This window comes from Strongylocentrotus purpuratus, unplaced genomic scaffold (assembly GCF_000002235.5).
Source record: "Strongylocentrotus purpuratus isolate Spur 01 unplaced genomic scaffold, Spur_5.0 spur5_scaffold_20, whole genome shotgun sequence".
In the NCBI taxonomy this organism is placed as follows: domain Eukaryota; kingdom Metazoa; phylum Echinodermata; class Echinoidea; order Camarodonta; family Strongylocentrotidae; genus Strongylocentrotus; species Strongylocentrotus purpuratus.
In genome coordinates, this window is record NW_022145606.1 from 5,997,899 (window position 1) to 6,021,520 (window position 23,622).

The 23,622-nt window shown below is 37.4% G+C and overlaps 1 protein-coding gene across 1 annotated transcript in view; it reads right to left on the reverse strand.

Annotated features, from left to right (window-relative positions):
• Window positions 1-368: 368 nt before the first annotated feature.
• LOC587208 (kinesin-II 95 kDa subunit) overlaps window positions 369-23,622 on the reverse strand; it is a 64,163-nt gene continuing 40,909 nt past the window's right edge. Inside the window, exons 5-21 of the mRNA XM_030992662.1 lie at window positions 16,421-16,545; window positions 15,712-15,795; window positions 13,931-14,010; window positions 13,587-13,656; window positions 11,688-11,780; window positions 11,058-11,136; window positions 10,266-10,407; window positions 9,765-9,937; window positions 8,320-8,456; window positions 6,908-7,105; window positions 6,449-6,568; window positions 5,420-5,538; window positions 5,075-5,191; window positions 4,305-4,410; window positions 2,781-2,920; window positions 2,089-2,142; window positions 369-1,447 (exon numbers count right to left, since the gene is read on the reverse strand). Coding sequence (XP_030848522.1) covers window positions 1,375-1,447; window positions 2,089-2,142; window positions 2,781-2,920; window positions 4,305-4,410; window positions 5,075-5,191; window positions 5,420-5,538; window positions 6,449-6,568; window positions 6,908-7,105; window positions 8,320-8,456; window positions 9,765-9,937; window positions 10,266-10,407; window positions 11,058-11,136; window positions 11,688-11,780; window positions 13,587-13,656; window positions 13,931-14,010; window positions 15,712-15,795; window positions 16,421-16,545 — 1,910 coding nt within the window. The 3' untranslated portion in view covers window positions 369-1,374. The remainder of the gene's footprint in view (window positions 1,448-2,088; window positions 2,143-2,780; window positions 2,921-4,304; window positions 4,411-5,074; window positions 5,192-5,419; window positions 5,539-6,448; window positions 6,569-6,907; window positions 7,106-8,319; window positions 8,457-9,764; window positions 9,938-10,265; window positions 10,408-11,057; window positions 11,137-11,687; window positions 11,781-13,586; window positions 13,657-13,930; window positions 14,011-15,711; window positions 15,796-16,420; window positions 16,546-23,622) is intronic.

Below are 23,622 nucleotides of genomic sequence, written 5' to 3' on the forward strand. Positions count from 1 at the left end.
TCAATGTCAAATCATGGTGAAAAAACCTGTGTCACAACTTTACCATTTTGTCAACCTGGTAATGGGTAAAGTTGTTGTCATTTTCCTATTCAAAGTGCATGAAAATGTCACAGTCTCATAATTGAGTGAGCAGAAAGGGGAGGGGCTCTAAATGCAAAAAGTGGACAACAACTTTACCATGAGAGACGGAGAGAGACGGAGACAGAGAAGGGAAGACAAATCAAAATAGATATTTAAACAAAAAAGTTAAAAAGGGGAATTTTTTAGCCGACATGGGAAATAAACCAATATTTGAGGGGATGGTAAGAGAGAAAGAAAGAGAAAGAGAGATGGAAAAGATTGATCATTCAAATATGCTACAGAATACATTAAATATAATTCACAATAGTAACATTAAAAATGTTAAGTATTTGATACATACATGCAGCTTACACATAATTATACATCTTATGTAGCTGCTAACTTCATAATGAATATTCATCATGGAAAAAAAGAACACAGATTATGAAAATTCTCACACAAACACACACAGAAATACTTTATTAACGAGGCATGATGAAACAAAACATGAGTCTCGGGATAAGGAGTGTTCATACATGGCACTGTATTGTTTAGTGTTACATGTGAAAATACTTATGCACCCTTATTCCAAATGACAGAATACTCTATTCTTGTATGGGGATTATCATATTATGATATGAAATTCCATATGCAATTCCAAAGAACATATTGCTTTCAATCGTAATAGTGATAACATTTTTCTATCTCGTATAGGGCTCATGTAGAAGTGTTGTGGTCTAGTGGATAGTCACCAGGGGTTTGAATCCATGTCATAGCACGAATGCCCTCTGGCAAGACATTCATCTAGATTTGCCACACTCAACCCAGGTGAGGTAAATGGGAACCTGGTAGGAATTAACATGGTCAAGAGAGATGCGAAGATGAAATGCCTTGCCAGAGGATATACTGGCCATGCACCAACCTATCGATTCTGAGTAAAGAGAATACTCCATCAGCAGAAGAAACAGAAAGGATAATTAAGAGGACAGTTAAAGGTATTTCCATCAAGTCTAGTGTCAGTGAATTATGACCTACTGCACATGCAAACTGACGGCCATCTTCCTTTAATCAGGGCCTATGAAGATAGCGTGTGTGAGGTACAGTCAAACCTGCTTTATGTAGTGATCACCCATCTACAAAGACCACTTATGGTGTTTCCCTTGGGCGGTCGCCATAGACAGGTTTGACTGTACAGCCTTTTTGAGACAGGAAGGTCCCATTTATGAAGATAGCGTGTGTGAGATATGACCTTCTTGAGACAGAGAGGTCCCACTTATTATGCGTATAAAGACACATTTGGTTTAGGTACTGCCATCATTTCTGTATCAGCCCTCTGGCCTGCGGGTAGAGCTGTGAGTTTGACCCAGGTTTGGCCACTGCTTTATGCCTGCAACAACAAAAAGAGAGGTAATAAAACAGAAACAAATGAATTAATGGTGCATTCAAAGCCTGTCTGCACTAGTTTGGCCAGGAGGGATTAGACCACCCATGGTGGTCACTGACAGGTGGCTATCTCATCAACTCAGCTCTCAATTAACAAAAGAAAAAGGGGATCATGGGGAACCAATGTTCACCGATTAGGCATTGTTTTCTATATAGAGGGAGCAAGTCGCTACAAGTAGTACATGGGGCTTTACATGGCTTTACAAGTCATTATTTTTTCCCATTCTTCTATCATGAGTGTATGATTTTGAGTGAAAGGCATAATTCAAATACATGGAATCTTGATGAAATATTTGTCTTTATAAGTTGACTTGTTAGTTAGATTTTAATTTTCAGTAGAATAAATAAATAAAAAAGGGAATGCTAAGTTTGTTCAATGTTTATTAAGTTCATTTTAAATATCTATTGCATTTCCTTTACTCAAATTATGTATTGTATTCAATGTATAGGTAAAATTAGCTATGCTTTTATATCTTTATTATATTGCAATTTGCATTTGTAAGCATTTTGATTTTCAATTGCAATTGAAATGAATGAAAAATATATGACTTGATTCGCTTTAACACATGAAATAAAATGTCTTACTTTGATCTGACTTTGTCTTTCTTCAGCTTTGTCTTGGCCTTGAAAACTTCAGGTCTGGAAAAAAAAAGGAAAAAATAACTTTCAACAATCCTTCAATAAATCCAATTCTCTAATGTTTGAACAGTAACATCCGTTGCGGTGGCAACCTTAGCTATCTTTCTATTGTTGCCACCTTATTCTGTTTCCCAAACTTGGGCTTTATAGACAGCTTGATAATTTGATAGTTTCAAGACCTTGCATGTCTATTTAAAACAGGTGCATACCTGTCTCCCCTGCCCCTCCCTTCTTCCCCCTCTCTCTACCCCCCCCCCCCTTCATATCTCTCTTTCTTCCCTCACTGAGGGTGTTGTGTGTTCCGTTCTCTCTTTCTTTCGTCTGCATGCTACTATTTATCAATGCATTCCAACCCATTCCACACCATACACAATGATTGCACTCCCTCCCTGTCTCATCATACTTGAATTTTCTTCTCTCTACCTAGATATTCAAAGCTTGTGATAACTTTGGTTGACGGCTCTCAGTTTATTCTGCCAGACCCAATATTTCTCGCCCATTCCGACTCCCCGCCCCCTCCCTCTCTCTGCCTGCCTACATCTCCCTTTCTTATCACCCCCCCCCCCCCAAACTCTTTTGTTCTCTCTCTCTCTCTCTCTCTCTCTCTCTCTCTCTCCTATCAATCTACCCATACTCACTGTACTTCTAGATCTAGATCATCTTCATCTTGCAGTGCTGCATCTAGAGCAGCCTGGACCCTGGGTGCTACCGAAGGACCCTCATAGTCTCGTGTTGTCCTGTTTGGCATATCAAGATCAACGGACAGGATGTTCTCAGCCTGCAGAGAAAAGGAGATTACAAACAAATAACTATAGTCAGACAGGCTTTTTATAAAGAGATTGGTCTATCATTAACATATTCTCAGCCTGCCAATGATAGAGTGTTATAAACATACAAAATCATGGCTCTTCTTTACTTTTTTAGAACTTGCCAACCAACAACCAAGAGGATTGTTCAGGGTTTTGTTTGTTGGAAAAGCATACAATCTACAATTTCCTTGTTTTAACAGTTTAAAGGGAGTTAATTGCATCAGAATTTCATTCACTGAAATGTAGGGTCATTATGAGATCCCAGTTCAGTGTTATGCATTCTATATGACTGTGGGTCCTGGACTTGACCTTGCAACATACATTGAATGAATAGTGCACCATTGATCTACTAAACCATTCTAAGCCACCCAAGATCTAGACAAACCTGCTTGAACGACCACCTGTCTACAAAGACCACCTGTCTACAAAGACCACATTTTTTGCTTCCCTTGAATATAGTTTCTCATTTAAAATGTACTAAAGGAACCTGTACATAAAGACCACCTGCCTATGAGGACCACTTTTCTTGTCTCCCTTGTGTGGTCTTTATGGACAGGTTACACTGTATTACTCTGTATTTCGAAAGACATTGTACATGCATGTATCACCAATAAGTTGGACTATTGTAATGGTCTACTGTATGGGATCCCTGACTGTCAAATAGTGAGATTGCAACGGGTTCAAAACACCTGTGCAAGGCTGATCTGTGGTTGTTCTAAATTCACACGGATCACCCCAATTTTAAGAAATCTACATTGGTTACCAGTACGCCAGAGAATAACATTCAAAATGTTGCTGATTGTATATAAAGCACTTCTTGGTCAAGCTCCCACTTATATCAAAGAACTGTTGAATTTCAAACCTAATCAACACAATCGCAACTTGCGCAGTTCCCGAGATACTTTGTTGCTACAGATCCCATCTATCAAAACAAAAATAAGACTAGGTGATCGAGCATTTGCTTGAGCAGCCCCAAAACTCTGGAATAACTTGCCATTTGAAGTCAGGAAATCACCATCTGTAAACGTCTTTAAGTCAAAACTGAAAACACTCCTTTTTAATTAACTGTACCGTAAATCTAAGCATATCAGGAGCTCTTGTAGCGCAGTAGAATATATACCTAATGTTGGAGAGTTTCTGCGCTCTATAAATGTACTATTATTATTATTATTATTATTAAAGCAAACCTGGGGGGTGTTTCAAAAAGCCTTTTTTCAATGACAAATTACAAAAATCAGTAACAAATTTGCTGATAACCAATCAGAAGCAAGGATTTCAGTAGCTTATAACATAAACTGTCATTTGTTACTGATGTCAAGTTTTGTGAAATGGGGCCCTGATCTATGTTGATACCTTGTATCTTGGGTTGCCACCCATCTGTGCTGCCATACGAGCGTAGTCTGCGATGGGACGGCGGTTACCTACAGCAGACACTGGTCTCTTGGCCATCTGAGAGGGTCTGGATCAGAGAATAAACATATTGAAATTTTAAAAGTAAGAACATTGATGTGGTGGTAGAATAGATATGTCACCGCACTGTGCATCACAAGTTCATCAGTTGGAGTCCCACCGCGGCACTAAAGTCCTTTTGCAAGACATTATTCTGCATTTGCCACACTCAACCCACATCAAAGGTCAAAGAGGTTGGTAGAAATTAGAAGAGACATCTACTAAGTTTCAGTCATGAGAATTACAGCAATCTTACTCTTCAGCCTTTGCTAGTGGGGTTGGTAACCATTCTTCATCAAAATACATCCTCTGCTAAAGAAGAAAACTACCAATTCTCAAACATAAGGTCTGTAGGAGACTTACCCTTCAGCCTTTGCTAGTGGGGTAGGTTACCATTCTTCATCAAAATACATCCTCTGCTGAAGAAGAATACTACCAAGTTTCAAACATAAGGTCTGTAGGAGACTTACCCTTCAGCCTTTGCTAGTGGGGTAAGTTACCATTCTTCATCAAAATACATCCTGTGCTGAAGAAGAAAACTACCAAGTTTCAAACATAAGATCTGTAGGAGACTTACCCTTCAGCCTTTGCTAGTGGGGTTAGTAATCACTCTTCATCATGTGCTTAAGAAGAAAACTACCAAGTTTCAAACATAAGGTCTGTAGGAGACTTACCCTTCAGCCTTTGCTAGTGGGGTTAGTAACCACTCTTCTGTCTCTTCATCAAACACAGCTCTTGTCGTGATCTTAGTCCTCTCCTCCACAGGGATGAAGTTATCAGCTATCACCTTCCTGTTTGCATTCAAGAAATAATTGTAGAAATATCAGGAATGAGTTCATTTTGAGTCTCTGTTCTGAATACTTAACTCCCCACCCCCCTCCTCTTTTCTATCTCTATCTCTTTGTCTCTCTCCCCCCCCCCCCCCCCCCCCCCCCTCTCTCTTTATCTTTATGTCTGTCTCTCTCTACATTTGTACTAATGGAAACTCTGTCCTTATTATCTCTTTTGAAATGACTTACTTGAGTTTGAGTTCTCGGATGAGTTCATTTTGAGTCTGCTCCAGCTCTTGTCTCTCTCTCGCATGCTCATCTTGTAAGTCCTGTATATCACTCTTATAGGACTGTAGCTTTGCAAACAACTGTAAAAAAAAACAGAAATCAACCAGATTTTCCTTTATCAAATTGGCAACACTTGTCTTGTGTAGTAAACATCCCTATAATGACTAGATTTACATTACATGAATCCACTCCAAGGGATGCTCAGGCACCTAAAAAGTACTATTATTATGCTGGCTTTAGCCTGGCTTCCCTAAGGAGCTTAAAGCCCGTCTGTACTAGTTTGGCTAGGAGGGATTGGACCACCCAGGAAGGTCACTGGCAGGTGGCTATCTCATCAACTCAGCTCTCAATTAACATAAGAAAAAGAGGATCATGGGGGACCAATGGTCACTGATTAGGCATTATTTCTATATAGAGGAGCAAGTAGCTCGTAGCTACAAGTAGTACAGTGGGGCTTTAAAGCATACAAGGAATATATTCCTACCAAGTACCCTTTTACTAGACTTGGGTGAAGAGTGGCAAATGTAGATTAATGTCTTGTCAAAGAGTTTGGCCATTAGTGCCATAACAAGACTTCAACTGAGAAACATGTGATCCATAGGTCGATGTCATATCCGCTAGATCAGAACACTTAATCCGTTCTTTTATTCCTACATTGATCTTAATCTTTTTCACAAATTGCGAGTTCGGAGCTTAACAAACCTCAGCAATAAAGGTACCTCCGACTACAAGTGAAATGAAAAATACAGTCGACTAACACTACAATGTTATGTTTTTCAGGGACTCTATTAGGCAGTACAGTGGAACTTGGTATTATAACGAGGTCCTTGGAACCAAGGGAATTACCTTGTTATATCAGGGTAGGAAAACAAAAGAATATAAAGAGCTAGGACCAGCAAAATCACCTTGTTATATCAGAGGTCTTTATACTGAGGTTTCACTGTACAAATGATGAGGGTTTCTGATGGCAAAAATCTTTATTCAACTCACCTTTTTGAGTTTCTTAGTCTTGACCTCTACTTCTTGTTGAAGTGATGAGAACGTTCCTTCTATCTCCACCGTCTTGTCATCTTGCTCCTTCAGCTTCCTCTCCATATCTCTCTCACGATTCTAGGAATAAACAAAGAATAACAATAAAGTAAATAATTAAGATGTATATCTCCTCACCATTTCTATCTCATTATTCTATGACAAAATAATCTCCTCATCCTCCACCTAGCTGTGTGTGTCTGAATGTATGTATGTGTGTTGCTGATTGAATATTCATATTATTATAAGATTTATTTTTATGTTTGCAATATGTATAATTGCTCAAGGGGTCCTGTTTACAAGATTTTGATTCTTTAGGGCTCCTAATCTTTATTACTTTGTATATGATTATATTTTAAGTATGATTCTGAAATGGTTGAATACATGAAATGAAATTTAATGAAACAAATATTTGCCTACCTTTTCCTCTGCCAGTAGAAGCCTCTGTTCTTCAATCTTCCTCTGTTGTTCATTGGTATGATCCACGATACTCTTCCCTCCGACCAGTAGCTTACTCTCCATAGCCTTGATCTTGCCTTCTAACATCTCCTTTTGTTGGTGTTCTTTCTTTATCTCACCTTGACGCTTCTGGACCTCACTCAAGAGCTTCTGCTTCTCCTGTTACAGTTATTCATTATAATATATAATTATCTATATAAGGCTTCCAAGTGGTACAATGAATCAGTGTCTTTAGCGCAGTACCTGGATGACCGAGAAATATAGTTTTTGTATTGCTCAGTCATCAGAGAACTTCAACTATTGATATTAATATCATATCAATATCACACAAAAACAAAGCCATATTTACCGAGGTAAGTCAAATTTTGTTATTTCACTATTCAGAATAATATAGATAATATTAATAATATTGTATGGCTTTGTTTTTGAGCGATATAAGAATTATGTTACTCTCACTAAGACAGTACTAGACTCGTCCAATATTGTCATAGCTCGAGCAATATATTTGTGTATCACACTCAAAGTCATCCGATATTATATAAGTATTCAAGTTTAATTCTGTTCTATTGGTGGTGTTTTCTCTGGCAATATATTATGTTGAGAAGGATTTAATACTATTTTCTTTATAATATAAGGTCATCCTCATCATCATTATCATCACTACCACCTCCCCCACCATCATCACCAGCACCCCAACTAATGCCATAAAGACCACTACCATCATCAGCATAATCATGTCATCTACTACCACCAGAATTGCCACCATCACAACCCTTCTCCACCATTCTTATAATCATCATCATCACCATCATTATCATTATCAACACCATCATCATATCATCATCATCACCATCATCATCACCACCATCATCATCATCACCATCATTATCATTATCAACACCATCATCATATCATCATCATCACCATCATCATCACCACCATCATTATCATCACCATCATTATCATTATCACCACCATCATCATATCATCATCATCATCATCATCATCACCACCATCATCATCATCACCATCATTATCATTATCACCACCATCATCATATCATCATCATCATCTTTGTCACCATCATCAACATCAGCGTCGCAATCAGCATCACTTACAATATCATCACCACCTCCACCAACAAATCTGCAAGACCACTACCACCATCATCATAACCACCAACACCATCACCACTACCACAGCCAACAATACCCCCATCATCATCATCATCATCATTATTGTCATCAGCTCCGCCATCAGGACCACCACCAATATCATCATCACCAACACTACACCACGCCAACGACCACCACCACCACCACCACCTCCATCCCCACTACCAAAATCACAATCATCCCATTTTTCAAGTTTACCTCTGCGATCATGCTCTGGTTGGCCATGATCTTCTCTTTCTCCTCTTCTAGTTTCTGTTGAGATTCCTTGTACATCTCCTCTTCATCCATCTCGTCTCCTTCCTCCTCAGTCTCATCTTCAATATCATCGTCTCCACCTAGCAACAAAGATAAACAGAAGATAAATCAATATCATTGTCCCCACCTAGCAACAAAGATAAACAGAAGATAAATCAATATCATCGTCTCCACCTAGCAACAAAGACAAAAAGAAGATACATCAATATCATCGTCTCCACCTAGCAACAAAGACAGACAGAAGATACATCAATATCATCGTCTCCACCTAGCAACAAAGACTAACAGAAGATACATCAATATCATCGTCTCCACCTAGCAACAAAGACTAACAGAAGATACATCAATATCATCGTCTCCACCTAGCAACAAAGACTAACAGAAGATACATCAATATCATCGTCCCCACCTAGCAACAAAGACAAACAGAAGATACATCAATATCATCGTCTCCACCTAGCAACAAAGACAGACAGAAGATACATCAATATCATTGTCCCCACCTAGCAACAAAGACAAACAGAAGATACATCAATATCATCGTCTCCACCTAGCAACAAAGACAGACAGAAGATACATCAATATCATCGTCTCCACCTAGCAGCAAAGATAAACAGAAGATGAATCAATATCATCGTCTCCACCTAGCAACAAAGACAAAACAGAAGATGCATCAATATCATCGTCTCCACCTAGCAACAAAGACAGATAATGATAATAGGCATTTATATAGAGCCTTCTATCAAGAGAATTCTATTCCCAGGCGCACAAGAAAAATAGAAAGAATGAAAATGAGTTTGGATGAGTGTCATAGTGCCAAGTACAGGTATAGTTAAAAAGATAAGATTTCAGCAAGGATTTAAAGGTCTCTAAGGAAGTTATGTTTCTCAAATTAAATGGTGAATTATTCTAAAGAGAAGGTGCTGCAGCTGAAAAGGCCCTTTAGACAGACAGAAGACGTATCAATGAAATGATACCAGCCTCTCTTTTTAGTGATTATCGTCCCCTTTTTTCTTTTCTAACAAATAATAGCTATTCTTTAACAAGACACACATGTTCCAGTATATTATATATTGAATAACCTGTTCTGTCCATCACCAATAAAAGATTAATCTTTTAATTACATGTTTGGTTTAGATAATATTTTGGCCTCACAGATTTGTATTAATAAAACACATCTTGGCTCCATAATTTCACATTTGTTATAAGCTTGTTAAAGCCTTGCTTCTGATTGGTTATCAGCAGATTTGTCATTGAAAAAGGCTTTGTGAAATGGGTCCCTGTTCTATCTTTGGTTCTTTTAAACTGTTGACTCCTGAATGCTCTCATTCTTATAGACTTAATACAGATACCACCCAGCTCCTGTAGGCGATGGGTTAGCTTCATACCTTGTTCTCCTGGTTTTCTCTTCTTTCCCTTCTTCCTTCCGTCGCTTGGACCTTTCTTATCTAGAGCTTGTTTCAGTCTTGAGATCTCCTCCTGGAACTCCCTCAGCAAGGCATCCTTGGGGTCTTCATTGATCTTAGGTTTGTTCTTGATATTCTTGGCTCTATTAGCATACCTGCATTAGCAACAACACAGATTTCAATAAATGGGACTTGCCATGCTTACACCAATTGTAATGCATGGGACAACAATTCAGATGATAAGACACCAGACATTACAATACATTGGACAATGGTGATAATCTACTGAAATTCTCTTAGCAACAAATTCTTTGAGGTTTTCATTGATCTTAGGTGAGTTCTTGATATTCTTGGCTCTGTTAGCATACCTGCAACAGCAACAACACATATTTCAGTATATGGGACTAAGGTTGAAAATGCTTACAACAATTGTAATGCATGGGACAATGGTGATTATCTACTGGGATTCTCTGAACAACTCACCTCAATGTGGTGATGGTCTCATCAAAGTTATAGCTAGCAGGACCCATGTTAGCCACCATGACTGTCTTAGCGTTGCCACCGAGGGAGTCCTGTAGTAACCTCGTCAGCTTGGAGTCACGGTACGGTATGTGGCTGCTTTTACCTGCACAACAGAATTATACAAAGGGAACATGTAAATACACACATAAAGAGATACAAGAAGTGCAAATTTTATCAACTTCATATAAATTTTACTTCTGTAAATGTGTAAAGGAAAAACAATGTTAACAGGCAAAAATGTGTGGTCTATATTAGACGGGTTGTCTTACTTTCTAAGAAGGTGGCTTCTGGAACAGGTGTCACTAATATGCATTTAACCTACAAAAAAACCTCTGAAAGTTTCCTATAGCCATACATTAGTGCTAAGTGTTGGCACTTGTGGATAGCCTTGGAAAATGTCTGAATTGTCCATATTGTGTTCACAAACTCAGCAGTGCCATAGTCTTGTTTCCAGTACTATATATCTCAATCTGACACACATTTATTTATCATGCAGTAGATCACTTGTTTTGACAAGGAAAATAGAAACAAACGGCACTGTGAATGTGCTTGAAATCACATTGCTCAAAAGACACGTTTGCATGTTATGAAACCATCATAGTGTGAAGCCCGATGGCTCAGTGGTAGAGCAGCAGCCTCATAACCGGGAGGTCCCAGGTTCAAAACCAAGTCGATGTGATAGTGCCCTTTGGTTAGGCAACAATCTTCATTACCAAGTCAGGCAACAACAACAAAAAATACAAGATAACTAACCATCAACTAGAGCCGAGATGACATTTCCAAGAGCCGATAAAGATAAGTTGATCTTTGTAGCTTCCTTCAAACGGTCACCCTAGTGAGAGAAAGGTCAAAGGTTACATTGAGAGGTAAAAAGAGGTTACAGAAACTTAAATGTGTTTTTTTAATGAAACTCATGATTTACAACGATTCCAACTTAAATAATAGATGTAGGGAAGTTGTCTTCTTGGAGGTTCTTAGACAAGATTTGACTACATAAATAATAAAGGAATATGGGTTCATTTGAAATGTCTAAATTATAGAAAATGAACATAAATGTATAAATATAATCAAAAGATCTTGTTGTACATGTATTTGAAAAAGGACTCAATTATGATTCTACACTAACTGTAAAAGAAACAACAAAAATTACAGGGTCGCTTTCAATCAGTTTCGGGTATGGCAATTTTAATTTTGCTGAGCTGGACCACAAGAAGTTTACAGTTTCATGGTAACTCACATTTTGTGAGAAAAACAGTTTGACAAACGTTTATAAAAGCATGATTCTCATAAACCTGTGACTCTCTTTTGAACTGGTGCTCCTACTTTAGCCACTCCCTCAAGCTATTAATTAAGAAGGCATTGGATTGAGAAGGGTTAACTTACTGTTGCACCAGTCTTTGCTTGTCTCTCACTACCAGCCAGATCTACCAGGTTGAGTTTACCCACTCGTATATGATTCTCACCATCTACACCAAGCTGTGAAAGTACAATATGTAAAGAAGATTGTAAATAGGCTGTGCAACCACTCAATATCATCCTTGTAGCGATGGTCATGTGACAGCATTTTGACCAATCGCATATCAGTATCAATATAGGAAATTTAATATCAACACCGAGCTGTACAAGTAAAAATCCAAGTAAGGTGGGTGAAGAGAAACAAATCTGGATAAGGGTCGATATGCAAAAATGATCGTGTCTAAGGACACTATAACTAACCGTGTCTAAGGACATATGCAGAGAGATGGAGGCATGATAGCTCAGTAGGTAGAGCAGTGGTCTCTAAATCCGGTGAACCGGGTTCGAAACCAAGACGATGCGCTAGTGCCCTTTGGTAAGGCATTAATCCTCATTACCAGGTCTCTCAGAGAGGACCTAAAGCCATCGGCCATCTGGTTGCTTACTTACAAGCATTTATTTTATCTTAGCAGTCAGGTAAGATAAACAACACCACAAAGATGGATGTATTATGGAGAGGTAGGAAAGTATTATACACATACTGTGCTCAAGAAAATTGAGTTCTGGGGAGAGGTGAACAATAGTGTGTGAATGTTTTCATTGTTATTATGCAAGTATGGAAGAACATCAGAGTAAAGATGATTGTTTTAGATCGGATTAAAAATCTGCCCAAGCAATGTAAACTATTGTTTTTGTCAGAGGGGAGCTGCAGAATTCTATATTCACAAAATGAGAGCACAACATTCATTTATCTTGGTTCTCTACTCTCCAGATCTACCAAGTTTGAGTTGACCCACTCGTTTGTGATTCCCTCCATCAGGACCAAGCTGTATGGATACAATTTCACATTAACTTGAAAATAAATTGTTTTCAAACAAGTGAAAATAAGCTGTGCAATCAATCAACCATAACATTATATCACTGGGGTACTAAAAACCTCCAGTTTACTTCTTAATCGTCAAGTATCTTTCTTCCCAAAGTCAACCAAGTGGAGTTTATTCTCACGTATATCGATCTCCCGGGCAAATCATCATTTCCAATATTGATAAAAAATAAGATGATTGTATTAAGAAGTCAACTGTAAACAACAAAAAATGCCCAGACATTCAAAAGGTAGGAGCCCATGACTAAGTATTATTTGTAATTTTTTCCTTTAATCTGGGTTTGTAAAACTTGCAGTGATATTTAGCTCTCGGGCTAACATTTTGTAGTTGGTTTAATAAAAACCATTCCACTTCTACTACTTCATGTTACATGTATCTTTACAAGTGAGAGTAAATTTTTGTCCCATTTGAATCTAAACTCCCAAGAATGAAGAGATGGAATTGATCCAAATTAATAATCACAACTTAAAGAGAGGTGTTGTGGTTGAGTGGATACGTCACCGGACTGTCCATCACAAGGTCCGCGGTTCGAGTCCCGCCACGGCACTAATGTCCTTTGGCAAGACTTTGTATCTACATTTGCCACACTCCACCCAGGTGAAGTAAATGGGTACCTGGTAGGAATTTATTTCTTGAAACGCAGCTCGCGTAACAGCTGCACTGCTAAAGCCAGGGTAATTATGCTGCATTATTGTAGAGCGCTTAGAGTCTTCTGATAAAGTAAGTGTTAGGCGCTATATAAGTAAGAATAATTATTTTTATTATTAGTAGTATCAACTGCTAAACTGATCATAGAAGATTAATTTGAGGCCCTTCAGTTTTGGATCCCTCACATCCATTTTATTACAAGATGGGGCACTGCACGGAATGGAAAGGGTCTATTACACCTCCAAATTGAATGAGACAAAATGGCTGAATTGTAAGAGGGTCCTGTCTAGTTTACCTCACTACACTCAATGGTGATGATGAAGATTGCATGAGATCTTGAGCTGTGCTCGTTCATATTGGTTGAACTGCATTGAAAGACAAGAGGAAAACAGTATAAATAATAATCAATTACAGTGAAACAAGAATAAACATTTTAAATGATAATCGATTACAATTACTGTCTACCCAAAATGAAAAATGCATGTTAAGTCTCAAGATATTGCAACTGTCAATTCCATTCACCTTCACGTAAATCAAAGAAGAAAGAGGATGAGAGAGATGGAGATAGGGGAAAAGGAAAAACAAATAATGTACAGACAAAAAGAAAACAAAAAAATATAGTGTGAATAAAGGACTTACCCTACTGATCTGTTGTTATTCCCAACGGTCATTACATGCTCTATCTCCTTCACACTCTTTGTCACAAATGAAGAAAGATCCTGAAAAAGAAAAAAATATATTAAAATGAATACTTGTTTTAGGAAAAGATCTACAAATACACCAGTTTACGGTTACAACTGTGCGCATGCTCAGACTTGGGAGCCATTTTAATTAACGGGTAAGCAAACCATTGACCTCTAGAGGTCAGTGGTTTACGCATAAATTAAGATAGCGCCCATGCAAATATGATGTGAGCGCACAGCGCAGGCAGTGATGCTACAATGCATGCGCATCTGAAAACATTGATGACGCAATGTTTACGCGCATATTAAAATTGCGGCCTTTACCGTAAAAGGGTGTATTAAAGCTAAGGGTATGGGAATCGTATTTTGAAAGAAAATTGCTACAATTTATTGAAGATTGTTTATCCTGCAGTAGGTTGATTGTTTGAACCAGTGAAAGTGCAAAAAGGTTTAATCCTTGGCATCATGTTTGATTTGATTACTAACCCGGATTTCCTTATCTTTCTATACTCATTACTCAGCCACTATACATTTTCTACCAAAATTGTTTGGCACATGTCATTTATTTGTAATCTTAAACATTCAGTGTATTAAAGTTTCAATGGCTTCTGTGGAAGTTTGTTTTCTATATTTACCAGAACTCAAGTTAACCTTTAAAGCCCCACTGCACTACTTATATCTACCTGTGCCCTCTATATAGCAAACAATGCCTACTCGGTGACCGTTGGTCCTCTTTTTCTTATGTTAAGTGAGAGCTGATTTGATGAGATAACCACCTGTCAGTGACCCTGCAGGGTGGTCTAAACTAAGGCTGTGCACAACAGTGTAATGAGGTACCCGAGCACACTCCCAGGCTCACAAGCAAATACTCAAATATTTGGACGCCATGTTTTTTTATAATTTTTATAATTTTTTTTAAATTTTTTTGATTTTTTTTTTTTGATTTTTGATTTTTTTTTTTGCCACCACCATACCTTTGGAGCAGTATCCCAGTTCTGTCGCCAAAAACGCATGCAATTTAACTTCAAGTTGCAGTTGAAGGCGCCGATTTAATAATAATAATAACAGTAAACAATGCTGTTTTAAAAACCAAAGATGGCAGAATAATCCATTTTCCTACAAGTCCAAACAGAAATCAAGACATTTGGTCCCAGTTTCTGAGTGGTGAGTTTGAAAGTGCTTGAGTTGGGAAACATTTTTACCGACGACACCATGCGGGCGGCCGCCGCTCACCCTGGCAAGGGTAAGCGTCGGCCTGGACAGATTTTTTTTTTTTTTTGCGGCCGAATATTCGGGTAAGAGAAATCGTACCCGAGTAGTTGTCAACCGTGAGGGTACTCGAGCATTCGACTACACGTCGCAGCCCTAGTCTAAACCCTCCTGTAAACTAGTATAGATGGGCTTTAAGCCTCAGTGAACATGTAATGTTAATATACAGTAGGCTTGCGGGTGCACCATGTGAGAGAGAGAGAGAGAGAGGATTGAGGAGTCCTGAAAAGGACTCTCGGTAATCTTTCTTGAGGATGAATAGTCCTGAAAAGGACGGATTGTGTAGTCTTGAAAAAGACTGTTGGTTATCTTTCTTAGCTTATACATGTCGTTCTAAGAAGAACTGGAGGATGAGTGGCGGGAGTGGCTCAACGTTTTGAACAGGTTGACTATCCGTCGTCAGGAGTGAAATGTTAAACATTCTAACTTGCACACTGAATGCTTGATAATAAGATGTAGATATATTACCTTGACATAGACCCCGGTATCTGGTCTCTCTTTCAGGTCCAGTCTCTTTTTCTGGTCTTTGGCTAATAGGTCCCGGATCTCCTCCTGTAACAAACAAACAAACAATGAGCCTGTTAAGACACTCACGGTGCAGGGGCCAGATTAAAGTCAAAACTGCAAAACCCAGAAAGAGGATTGCTGAATGCCTGATCATAAAATGTATGTAACCGGTATTCATTTATACACCAATAGTTCATGATATGATATACAGGTACAGATGTAAGTATTCTTTTCATAAGGGCAAACAAAGGTTATTAATGAAGCAACTACAATGTACATCACTTTGTCAGTGATAACTCTCTAAAATGCACAAACTCAGATTTCTCCATATCTAAAAGATCTGTAGTGATTTGGGGGAAATTTGTCCTGGTGCTTGCCCTATAGTAGTCCACAGGCTGGACTGTTTCTGTGTCGCGCGACAAATCAGCTGAGAAAAAAATACACCCTCATCGGTGAACTGGTGACAGTAGTCATTGCCTCTCGTTCTTTTTGACGGTTGTTTTAGGGATCGCGCGATGAGTGGAGACACCGCGCTATGTGTGGGATGCGTGTGATTGAAGAATACAAAATGTAAAAACAAACAAAATCTGGACTAGCCCTGAAGATGTTTGTGTCCGTGCTGAATGTATGTGAGTGAAGATGTGTTCAGGCGAGTCTAAGTGAGTCTTACCTGATAAATTTCTAGATATGATGCTCTGACGAGGAACTGTTGGTTCTGTGTGCGTGCTATGTGAGTGAAGATGTGTTCAAACGAGTTTGGAATGACACCCCTAAGCTCAGGATTGGATCTCACACCTGAAAAAAAGATAATGAAACAATAACCAAAGTTCAATTTTAGGCATGTAAAAGGAAGAGAGTACAGGTAAGAGATAAATCAGAGACCAATTAGATAACAATTACCAGGAAAAAGTTGACTAAAAACAATGACTACAACAAGTTGTTTTTTATTTTGTATATTTTTTAATTATTTTTTTTAAATAAAATAAAAATAAGATTATTATTATTATTTATGTTTTTATTAGGTGATCTGCCGCAGAGACAAATTCTCCCATTGAGTTTCTACATGTGTCATGTCTCGATCAAAGTGACAGATCACCTTATTAACTGTGACATATTTTATGTCTAGTTTATTATTTGTTTTATAAATACAGACTGCCATACATACATCCCTTCTGCTCCTGAATATTATGTTCAAGATCACATGAATACCCATGGATGTATATGAGAGGGTATAAACATTCATTGGTAGTACTACTCTGTTCCATTGGGGAACCTAATATTCAACTATTTCTTGTATATTATAGTATATAAAGACAATTGATTTGAGAAATTCAACATGACAGTCGCTCTGCTACATGTATAAAGAGCACTATGTCATTTACAGTCTTAAAGATTATACACACTAACCACTGGACTTGAGACTACTTAAACACAAGGCTTTTGAACTTTGAACTTTGAACTATGTTTTCAATGGATGGATCAAATACCGCTTAGCTGGTGAATGCCAGATATTTCACAAACACTCTACTCCCTTTTCACTTTCTTTCATTTTATACATTCAAACTGAGAATACTTGAAAATTGAATTTTGATTTGATTAAGTAACATTTGCCATTGTTGTTTTGGATATAAATGTATCTCGTCTGTCCCTATTGTGATGTCTCCCATATTTGTTATTACATGTATGTTGTAGCTGAGACCTAACCCTAGTACACACGTATAATGAATCAATTTTTGATCAGAAGACTGCATCATGGCCAAAATTCTGATTCTTGGTATGTGCTATCTCCCATTTAGTTTGTGCTATAGCACTTTATGTCTTGTACAGTATTGAAGATTGTACACACTAACCACTGGACTTGAGACTACTTAAACACAAGGCTTTGAACTTTGGACTAAGGTCTCCAATGAGGAGATCACGAGCACTCCACTTCCTGTTCACTCTCACTTCTCTTTCGTACAAATGCATTCAAACTGTACACTGCTACATCCTTATCTCATAGTGGAGAAGTCCTCATCGCTTCATTGAATAAAACAAACTGTTCGTGAGTAATAGTTTACATTTATGATAAGAAATACTTTTAATCATTTTAACAAACAATTTCAGTATAGAAAAGTAAATAAAGTAATGGTTGTATTCTCTATTGGTTGATTTGAGTGCCGAGTATAATAACGACGCACTACATTACGAATGTAATGATCCCATGGTGCACGTATTATTCATATTCGCCTGACTCGGTATGAATATATCAATCATAATATCAATCATCGTGTTTTTATATGTTGTTGTTGTTGTTGTAATTTTTACCATGTAATGTGTGACTCGCCTACAGGGCTCCTTTGTTAAGCAGGCCTTGTGGCTCTGAAAGGACTACCCTGTATTTTAAAGAAGAATAAATAATAAATAATTAAATAAAGATATTGATGATCGATAGTAGAACAAGACAGAATAATAAAGAAAAATATTAAATAAAATGCTTGATATTCTATTTACATGTATGTCTATTTTTCCTTTACCCCTCGTACATGTCTTTTTTTCTATTTGTTTCCTGATCCGCTTCTCTATGTCTTCTCATAAAGTTTTTCGCTAATTTAATTTGTATTATTGTTCACGATGCAGGTTACTCGCTACCACTTGCTTCTCATCATGGCGTCCAAGTTCCCAGGAGAGAGAGATGAAAAGGTCGAGCTACGCACTAGAAAGGGTCATGACATGACATGGTCATGTGACAAACACGGGGAGCCAATCAAATTTTACTGCAAAGAACACAAAATCCCTGTTTGTCATCCATGTGCTACCAAAGACCACTGTCAGAAACCATGTGAGCTAGACGACATTGAGGATGTCATCTTGGATTGGAAGAGGAAACTGGATGACAAGCAGCAAGAGATAGAGGAAATGAAGAAACAACTGAAAACGCTTGACTTTAAACTTGATTCCAATGTAACCTCTGCAAGTAACCATTTTCAATCAATCAACAATGATATTAAGGTGGCATTCAAAGACAAATTAAAGATTGTGAAAGACCAGGAGAAACGATTGATTCGTTCGATCGACGAGGAGGCAGATAAAGAAATAAAAAAGTATTAATGTAAAGAGGGAAAGGCGGATCAAATCATGTCACGAAGAAGCAGAACAACAACAACTAATCATCACAGAAAGCCAAGCCAAAGTCGAATCAGAGACAAAGGCAATTAGCGAGGTGGTTGCTAAAAAGATAAAAGATCTCACAAGTAAGAATCAGCATGCAATCAGCACTATGGATAATGGTGACGTCAAGATCAAACGAATCAAACAAGATGACAAAACGTTAGTGCATGAAGCTCATCAAGTACTTGCATCACTTGATGAAATTATAAATGTGATTGTTCATCAAGATGTTAGCGACTGTCTTGACAGAATACAGTGTGAAGTTCAGAGATTGAATTTTGTTGAGGGCGAAGTAGCTGGGGAACACTATGGGAGAATTGATGGTTATATCGGTAAATGGGAGCTTGTCAAGTCGATCCAAATTCCATCAACTGTACAAGGACCGGCTGTTTGTGGTTTGATCAGTGATGATGAGATATATATGTATTACCTAGATGACAATGCCACGTATGTTACAAATATCAGCACTGAACACACAGAGAAAGTCATTGAAGGAGAACGTAAGGTAGATATTACCTCATGCGCCCCCATAGACAGCAACGTAATAGTATGTGGTATTAAGAGGAGACTACCTATATATTGCATCCTGGGTGACAGTTTGGATGGATGCATCACTCTCTATGACAGACAATGGAAGGTGATTAGAGACATCAACATACCGAGGAATAACAGCTCTAATAATTTGAGTGTGTACGTTGATGTTGACTGGGATGGGATGATCCTCGCGGCTGAAAGCTATCAATGTAATATCTATGTCATCAACCCTGCTGATGGTAAGATAGTAAACACTATTACGAAGCAGGGCAAGGTGGTGGAGGGTGAGATACAAGCCTTGTCATCAGGTGATATCGTTGTGCAGACAGGTAGTAATCAATACACTGTCATCTCACGATCAGGAGAAGAGAAGGCTGTCATACATTCTGATGATCATGAGTGGTGCGGGTCACGGTGTCACGTTGACAAACTTTCAGACACACTCTACATCAAGTACTGGGATCCAGAGCGTACTATCTACGCAGTTGATCAGGTGTCATGTGATGGTGTCATCCAGGCAAGGAGGATTGTGGAATACGAGGATTCAGACAGATGGTCCCCCTTCTTGTGCGCATGCATCGTAACCCCTACTGGTAACCTTGTAGCTTGTGACGGGGCGAGCCTTCTTGTTTATAAAAAGAGTTTCATTGTGTAATCAATACAAATATCAAACATTCCTTGAATCTTGTTATTAACCCAAATAATGAAGCTGAGCTCTTTCTTTTCTCAAATACCTTTATAGTTGAAAAGAAAACTTAAACTTCACGTTTTTATTTAGTTGTTAAGAACATTTTTTTAATGAAATACAAAGCAAACAAACAGCACCGCCCCTGGTAGAATTAGTAGTAGTAGTAACAGTTATAATAATCAAGTAATTTTGCCTGCCTTCAGGGCAATACGAGATATCTTACCCGAACCAAAGGTGAGGCTGATATGACGAGTTGTATTGACCTGATTTAGGCAATCAACATCTAGAGCAAACAAGAAACTCTTACTATTGTTGTGAAAGTGCACATGAAAATACTTTATCACACAAGTCATTTGTTTATTTGTTCTATCGATGCATGACATATATTTGTAATAGCACTTCCTCATGCAATATGTCTAATATAGCGCCATCTATTGCTGGAACACTCAGAAGTCTACATAAACATGTGTGTGTATGTGTGTATGTAAGTATTTTTTTTTTTTTTTTCCACCTCTTAAATGTCTTTTTATGTTCATGCCTTCTTCATGCATGCATGTTTCATGCTTTATTTGATGTAAATTGCAAAAGTTCAATTGTATTATTTAGATGTGAATGTAAAATCATATTTTGTATAATAATATTAACATGCAGATTACTTTATGTATTGATTTTGTTAATGTTTGTGAAAAACAATGGAGAAAATGAAATATCATTGGAGAGAGGGAAAGAAAAAGGGAAAAAAAACTTGTCAAATGTGGTCTAGCGCCATCTTTTGTTTAAAACATTATAGGAATATCTTAAACACTCATTGCCATTGTTCTTTTCCGTTACAATATTTCAAAGTCGCAAACCGATGCAACTTTTAAGTTCTCAAAAGTTTAGTTTAGTGATTGGATAGTATATTGTATGTAATGGTTATACCGTGTATACATGAATTACATAGGTATATAATAGTTTTTGTTTTTGTTTTGTTGTTTTGTTGTTTTTGTTTTTTTGTTTTTTTTAATGCCATTTTATGTTCATGCCTTCTTTATGCATGCATGTTTCATGCTTTATTTGATGTAAATAGTAAAAGTTCTTTTGTATTATTTAGCTGTGAATGTAAAATCATATTCTATATATAATAATATTAACATCCAGATTATTTTATGTATTGATTTTGTTATTGTTTGTTATTATAATATTTGTTATTGTTTGTGAAAAGCAATGGAGAAAATAAAATCTCATTGAAAACAAAAAAAAATGGTTGTGTTCAGGTTCAAGGATCCCCTTTTTCCAGCGGATCATGGGGATTTGAGTTGTGTATTGTCATTAAAATCAGGCAAAGAGGTTAGTTTTGTTGTATAGTTAATGCATTTTTATGAATTATCAAAACATAAAATAGAAATAAATGTTTTTGTTTTGGACTTCATACTGAGAGCCTTTATTGACCTAAATTTAGCTTCTAAATGTTAATTTAACCCCCAAATTGATGCACAGCTGCTTTTGCAAAAATGTCAAAAAGTGGCTGGTTAAAAAACTACATATTTTGAATCTGCTATAACTTTTCAGAATGCCCGGTTACCCCCCATTTTTTGTTTAATGTTCTGATAGGGTATGAATTGGAGATGCTATTTCACGTATCGTGTTTGCTGTAAAGACTGCTTCGACGTTTACATAGTCCTCTGGCTGGTTAGGATTAACGCTCCTTCTACTTGTAATCCGACCCATCCAAACCGCCATCAAAACATGATACTTGGCTGGGTCATAGATCTAAACATCTAGTCAAGCCTTTTGGTCTCACGGTTAGATTCGGTGAATGCCTGTTGGTTCTTACTTTTCTCCATCATACAATTCTCATCAGCACATTTTCTCCTCACGATTCTCGACCACCAACATCGCTTTTCTTGCTGCTCTGTACGATCCAAAATATTCACATAATAAATAATTATAACTTGTACTTTATGAAAGGCGTGTTATTTTGTAGTTTGTTCGCCTACTCCTGTCATTACTACTGTATCTATATCCTTGATTACTAAATGAGCTAGTGTGTTATATGAGTGGAGGGTGGAATTTTGTTAAAGACCACATCTCCCATTGAGTCATGTCTCGATCAAAACGACTGATCACCTAGGACCCCTGTTACACATGATCTCGGGCTCGCAATTTTGAAAGACAGAAATAGAAAGTGATAGAATGATAAAAACAAAGAATAACATACATGTAAGAGAAGGTGATAGAAGGAAGAAACAAAGAATAACATAAGGAAAGACAGAAATAGAAAGTGATAGAATGATAAAAACAAAGAATAACATACATGTAAGAGAAGGTGATAGAACCCAGGACCAAAATCCAATTGAAACCAGTTGAAATCTCCAACTGGTTTCAATTGGTTTCAATTGGTTTCAATTGGTTTCAATTGGAATAGAAAATTTCCAGTTGAAACCAATTGCCGAACTGGAAAATATTGTTATGGGTACTCATTTCCAGTTCAAACCAATAAGAAGTGCAACTGGAACCAGTAAGGTAATTTTTCCAGTTACTCAATTGGTTCCAGTTAGAAGTCATTTCCAGTTACCCAACTGGTTCCAGTTAGAAGTTCAACTGGAAACAGTAAGATGATTTTCCTGTTACTCAATTGGTTCCATTAGAATTCATTTCCAGTTACCCAACTGGTTCCAGTTAACATTCATTTCCAGTTAGAAGTCATTTCCAGTTACCCAACTGGTTCCAGTTAGAATTCATTTCCAATTACCCAATTGGTTCCAGTTAGAAGTCATTTCCAGTTACCCAACTGGTTCCAGTTAGCATTCATTTCCAGTTAGAAGTCATTTCCAGTTACCCAACTGGTTCCAGTTAGAATTCATTTCCAGTTACCCAACTGGTTCCAGTTAGAATTCATTTCCAGTAACCCAACTGGTTCCAGTTAGAATTTATTTCCAGTTACCCAACTGGTTCCAGTTAGAAATCATTTCCAGTTACCCAACTGGTTCCAGTTAGCATTCATTTCCAGTTAGAAGTCATTTCCAGTTACCCAACTGGTTCCAGTTAGAATTCATTTCCAGTTACCCAACTGGTTCCAGTTAGCATTCATTTCCAGTTAGAAATAATTTCCAGTTACCCAACTGGTTCCAGTTAGAATTCATTTCCAGTTACCCAATTGGTTCCAATTGGAAATATTTCCAGTTACCCAACTGGATCCAATTGAAACCAGTTAATTTGCATATTATATGCTTGTGTGCAGATCAATGTTTTATGTAATTTATTTTGATTTACAATGTACTCATTAATTAATTTTCATTTGCAAGTAATGCATTTGTTTTAGATAAATATAAAGATTAATTAGCAATGATAAGCATGTTCATTAGTAACATATTTTTGTAATTACACAGATTAAAAGTTGATGAGTAAAACACTAACCATGTACAAAATACATCAATTACAAACATATATAATGGCAATGCCTTCCTTGTTAAGTATATTATATGGTCTGCATATTATAATGCCCTTTACATTGTACT